The sequence below is a fragment of the Pecten maximus genome, unplaced genomic scaffold (genome assembly GCF_902652985.1).
Source record: "Pecten maximus unplaced genomic scaffold, xPecMax1.1, whole genome shotgun sequence".
Classification (NCBI taxonomy): domain Eukaryota; kingdom Metazoa; phylum Mollusca; class Bivalvia; order Pectinida; family Pectinidae; genus Pecten; species Pecten maximus.
The window spans coordinates 1-5,671 of NW_022982107.1; the positions used below are offsets into that span (position 1 = coordinate 1).

Sequence of the window (5,671 nt, forward strand, 5' to 3'; positions counted from 1 at the left end):
AAAGTTGAAACAAAAAAAACACAGGTATGAAAGTGGAAACACGATTTAAATGTTAAACATTGAAAAGGTCTCAGCATAAAAGGTCATTAAAAAAGACGCAAATGCAAAACTGGACAACATCTTGTCTGCAGACAGATGTATAAGATAATTTCATTATAACACAACCACCTGGTCGAACTTTGTTCACTATTGAATACATTTATGATAACAAATTTGCAATTTTATAAAGGTGAGCATTACATACTTACTTTATGATAATTTTGAATAAAAACTCAAATACCTTCAAGACAATACTACCTTGTCTTTTGTATATATCAAACAAACACCTTCAAGACAATACTACCTTGTCTTTTGTAACAGACAAAGATGTATATTTTCATGTAGAGATATATAAACAGTGAAAAGTTTATATTAATTGCAAGCTATTGATGTTGTCATATACATATTCAATACTAAATCCAATATCTTATAATTACCCAGAGGATCATCATGGGTACTGCCAAAGCTAATCGACATCCGCCCATTGTTCATATCCTTTCGCCGCTCAAAGGCTTTGGCTATCATCTTGTGTTTCTTCATCTTTACTGGTTTGTTTGATGGCTTTTTGAATACTCTGGAGAGGAAGCATTTATCAATGGAGCATATCAGGTGAGCTGTTTTTGTAGTATATATCTTTGTATCACATCCCTCAATTTCCTTTTCTGATTTTTTTTTTTTTTTTTTTTTATATAATTCCAATTAAATTTCAGCGCTAAAATTTAATATATATCATTCAGTGAATCACCAACAAATGGAGGCAGATTAAAAAAAATTGTTCAAGAAACTGAATGTATTTTTTATTTTCAAAACAACTCAATGTCTTCTGTCTATTGTCATTGGTAAAAATTATTTATTGATATTTATTTCTAAACACACAAATTTCTGTCTTATGTATACATTGACACAATTTCTTGAATGACAGAATAGAATGACAGAAGAATATAACAGAATGGAATGACAATTTATTACATTTTTACCAGTGAAATATCAAAAATTATTCATTCTATAAAAGTGATATTTTTCACTAGTGAAAAATATCACTTTTATAGAATGAATAATTCATTCATTCCATTCATTCCATTTTGCTGATTTGACCAATCAAATTAATGATTAGAAAATACCAAAATAATTGACCAATCAGAAAGCCCGACATATATGTCAGCACCTGGACAGGGGAAACTACTTTTTTTGTTTACAAATTATCGCTGTAGGCCTAGTTAGTATACGGGGTAGGTTTTTCGTTGATAAAAAATGTAATAAACAGAATATCTAACAGTGTCTTCAGTAATACCAAATATATTTCACGAGTGGGGCTAATATTTTGATATTTATCCTCTATATCTGACAATTATCACATCATAACTTACTTCCGTAAAAAACGTTCCCAGGAAAGAAGGGAAGCTTTTGTCCACGACCAGCTGCTCATTAAAATTCCAGCTCCGAAGAAAGCGAGGACGTGAAACTCCACAGAAACAATACTGGGTCTGGTGGCCATGGCACAGGTTCGTGAGTAGGAACTGTCCACTGTCTTGGTCACCGTCACGTTGGCAAGGCAGCTTAAGAATATACAAGTTTATTAACATTGATGAGATTTATAAAACTGACATTAATTTTGTATTTTTGTCATTGAATGTAGTATACAAGTCTTATTTATCTAACCAGTGCTCCTGAATAAAATCCTGTTAAACACATTAATCTCTCTCAATATCTCTTTCTTTCAAAACATTTTAACGAAACTTTTTCATAATATCTGGAGAAGGAACTGCCTTCTGTTTGCAGAAGAGTTATGCTGAATATGATACAATACAAAGATGCTGGAACTTGAGGTCACATTCTGTTGATCTTTGTTGAACTTGGGGTCATGTTTTGTTGAGCTTTGTTTGAATTTAGGGTCATGTTTTGTTCACTTTTGTTTCAACATTAGGTAGGTCACATCCTATTGACTTTTGAATTTAAGGTCATATTCTGTTTGACATTTGCTTGAAAATGAAGTTGTGTTTCATTGACGGTTAATCTGTTGAGCTTATGAGAATTTTAAACAGCAACCATAATATTTCATTTCTTTTTTTTCACCATTTAAAAGCATTGATCAAAATCTATATAAATGTTTTACATATATTGGACATTTCAACAATATTATCAAGTAAATGTTTTTTTTTTCTTTAAAACAAATTAATACATCGGGAACATTTTTAATTAGTTTCTTACAAGTAGTAGTCTTTAAAGCTGTCCTTCCATCCTTGCTCACTGCTGAAGGAGTAGATGTGTATAGATATCGAGATCAGTACAAACACAAAGGCCAGCACAGTAAATGTACCTAAAATGAAAGTTAAAAAAACCCATAACAAATGTCAGTGTATAATGCAATATGAAAATGAAACTAAACTGTCTATAGAATGCAAGTAAAACATAAACATACACGCCATACCTCCCAGTGTGAGACCAAATCTCCCTTATTTTCATGTTATTTATTTCTTCTTTTATTTTCAATCAAAGTTCGAGCATTTATGATACTTTGATTGAAATAATTAAAGGAAAAAAATTAATTTGAATGGAAAGCATTGGTTATTGACCCAAAACAACTTCTATATAAAATATCAGCATCCATCAATCCATCATCACCGTTACTGGGTAATGAGTACATATGGTTATCTCAGAAAACCCATTAACCAAATCTGTGATCTCCAATAACTTGTGGAAGAGGAACAAAACATGATGGCCAAAGAGTGAGAGTGATTCCAGTTAGATGGGTTATGTTTTTGTGAGAGTAATAATATCAATAAATTTAGAAGCACTGGTAAAAATTATAAAAGCAGCAATAGACAGCGAACCAGTGGCATGTATTGTTAATCACATTGTATCACATTTTTAGTAAATGCAAATCAGAAAACAAGTTTTCACAGGTCGGCTTACCAAGTCTGATGATTGTTTCCTTTATCTTGGAAGTGGCTTTGTCGCTGATGAAGTCCGGAGTGTCCTTTCTTAGCTTGACCAGTGTCCGAAGACCTACCAACAGATATAATATCTTGGATTAAACATATAAACTGTATTTGTTGTGCAACAGATGGTTCAGCCACTTTTGAATCATATGAATAACTCTTCATGACCTGGATGGCCGGAGGTCCTTTATGTCAGTAAAACCAGATCAAGAGAGCCCAGGGAAAACCAATAAGGATAGACTTGATTGATTGATTGATTGATTAATTGATTAATTGATTGATTGAAAGGGCTTATTGGTTTTAGTTATGACCAAGCTAAGGACACATGAGGCTGGCCAGGTGACCCAATACTTTTTATGTTTGATTGGAGAATCAAATCCCATTCATCTTGGTGAAAGTTGGATGTTCATACACCATCTAACTACCACTATTAGTGTATAATTGTAGGAACTAGTTAGCAGGTATCAAATTATGCACAATAATGCCTCTTCAAAATTTAGCAATATTGTATACAGGCATATGTACTGGCAAGGTATTTATTTTGGCTCTATATTTAATGACAGTGAGTACAAAGATTTCATAAGGTTCATCTGATATATATACAAAGCAAAAGATCAAATTTTTGATAATTTACTTATCAAATTAATATCTAAAATTAAATTTCCCAAAATAAAACCCTGTCTTTTTTCCGCTCTGGTGTTATCATTGATAATTCAGAAATTAATTGTTTATATTAAGTACTGAAATTAATGTTCCCAAGATAAAACTCAAACCTCTGATCAAAAAATTCAAAAATGATTTTTCTTTTTTCCTGTGGTGTTTAATCCTTTTGTTAAGAATTTGCAGAATTAAGAAATGACTTTAAGATAATTTGTTTCCTAAAATGTTAAAGACCTGTAATTTAACAGTGTAGTCTACTCTCATCTTCTGCACTTAAAAAAAAAAAATCATCATACATAAATAATTTTGATTCCTGATACAACTAGTCATAATTTGTTAATCAATGTAGTACATTAATGTTCTTAATTCTGCCACTGTAGATTAAGATGTTTAATCAGACAACTTACCCCGTATGAGATTTACTATTCCAGCACAAAGACAGAGCGTTAACGGTAGAACAACAAAGCCAAGTCTGTATCCATACTCTCGGTACCCCACAAAACATATCCCACTCACCGAGTCACCATCAATCTGTAAAACCACAAAATATCATGATCTATCAAAATTGTAACATAATACCAAATACAAACTAGAACTGTCGCCAGGATGGCTGACTAATACCTCCACAATCTGCACGAGTCAATGGTGAATTGGAACTGTAAATTAGAGGCTAACCAAGATAACCCAGTAATATAGTGACCAGTTGCCATAGCAACCATAATTTTGAGAAAAAGAAAGTGGCATGCACATCTACACATGGTCCTCTATATTTGTGTGAAGTTTCATTGAAATCGGCCATTTAGTTTAGGAGGAGTTGTTCGAACAAACTTAAAGTTATGGTTCTTATCGGAAAACCTGTTTATAGTGACCAGTTGCCATAGCAACCATAATTTTGAAAAAAAAAAGTGGCATGCACATCTAAACATGGTCCTCTATATTTGTGTGAAGTTTCATTGAAATCGGCCCTTCGGTTTAGGAGGAGTTGTCCGGACAAACTTAAAGTTATGGTTCTTATCAGAAAACCTGTTTATAGTGACCAGTTGCCATAGCAACCATAATTTTGAAAGAAAAGAAAGTGGTATGCACATCTACACATGGTCCTCTATATTTGTGTGAAGTTTCATTGAAATCGACCATCTAAACATGGTCCTCTATATTTGTGTGAAGTTTCATTGAAATCGGCCCTTCGGTTTAGGAGGAGTTGTCCGGACAAACTTAAAGTTATGGTTCTTATTGGAAAACCTGTTTATAGTGACCAGTTGCCATAGCAACCATAATTTTGAGAAAAATAAAGTGGCATGCACATCTACACATTATCATTAATATTTGTGTGAAGTTTCATTGGAATTGGCCAATCGGTTTAGGAGGAGTTGTCCGGACAAAATGCATCTACAGACAGATGGACGGATGGACAACCTGATTCCAGTATACCCCCCCTAACTTCGTTGCGGGGGTATAAATATGTTTTATTTTGTTAGGATCAAGAGAGAGTTTCACGTGAATAAGATACCTGCAGGCAGCTGAACAGCACTTTAATTACATCAAGTGCTGTAATAGTCCATAGGGCAAAGAGTTTGAATGTCAGGTATTCAGTCAGAAAGATGAGAATTTATGATATACAGGTCATATACTGTTGACCATTCCTTATCAAAGATACAAACATGCTGTATGATGGTCAACACAAGTGGGTCACACCAGCTGACCGTTCCTTACATCAGTTACAGACATATGCAATGGTCAACACAGGTGGGACACCATTTGACCATTCCTTACCTCAGATTCAGACATTTGATTGTCAACACTAGAGGGACAAACCAGTAGACTGTTCTTACCGCAGAAACAGCCAGACATATGATTGTCAACACTAGAGGGACACACCAGTAGACCATCCTTACCTCAGAAACAGCCAGACATATGACTGTCAACACTAGAGGGACACACCAGTAGACCGTCCTTACCTCAGAAACAGCCAGACATTTGATTGTCAACACTAAGGGACACACCAGTAGACATCCTTACCCAGAACACCGACA

General features: G+C 33.9%; 1 protein-coding gene across 1 annotated transcript; it reads right to left on the reverse strand.

Moving 5' to 3' along the window:
- Positions 1-476: 476 nt before the first annotated feature.
- On the reverse strand, positions 477-5,628 carry LOC117320359 (smoothened homolog; the record flags this gene model as incomplete). Its single annotated transcript, XM_033874964.1, has 6 exons — positions 477-613; positions 1,407-1,595; positions 2,248-2,356; positions 2,953-3,045; positions 4,046-4,169; positions 5,597-5,628. Coding segments are annotated over 6 exons (684 nt in total), but the record flags the coding sequence as incomplete, so codon positions are not given.
- Between the last annotated feature and the right edge of the window lie 43 nt (positions 5,629-5,671).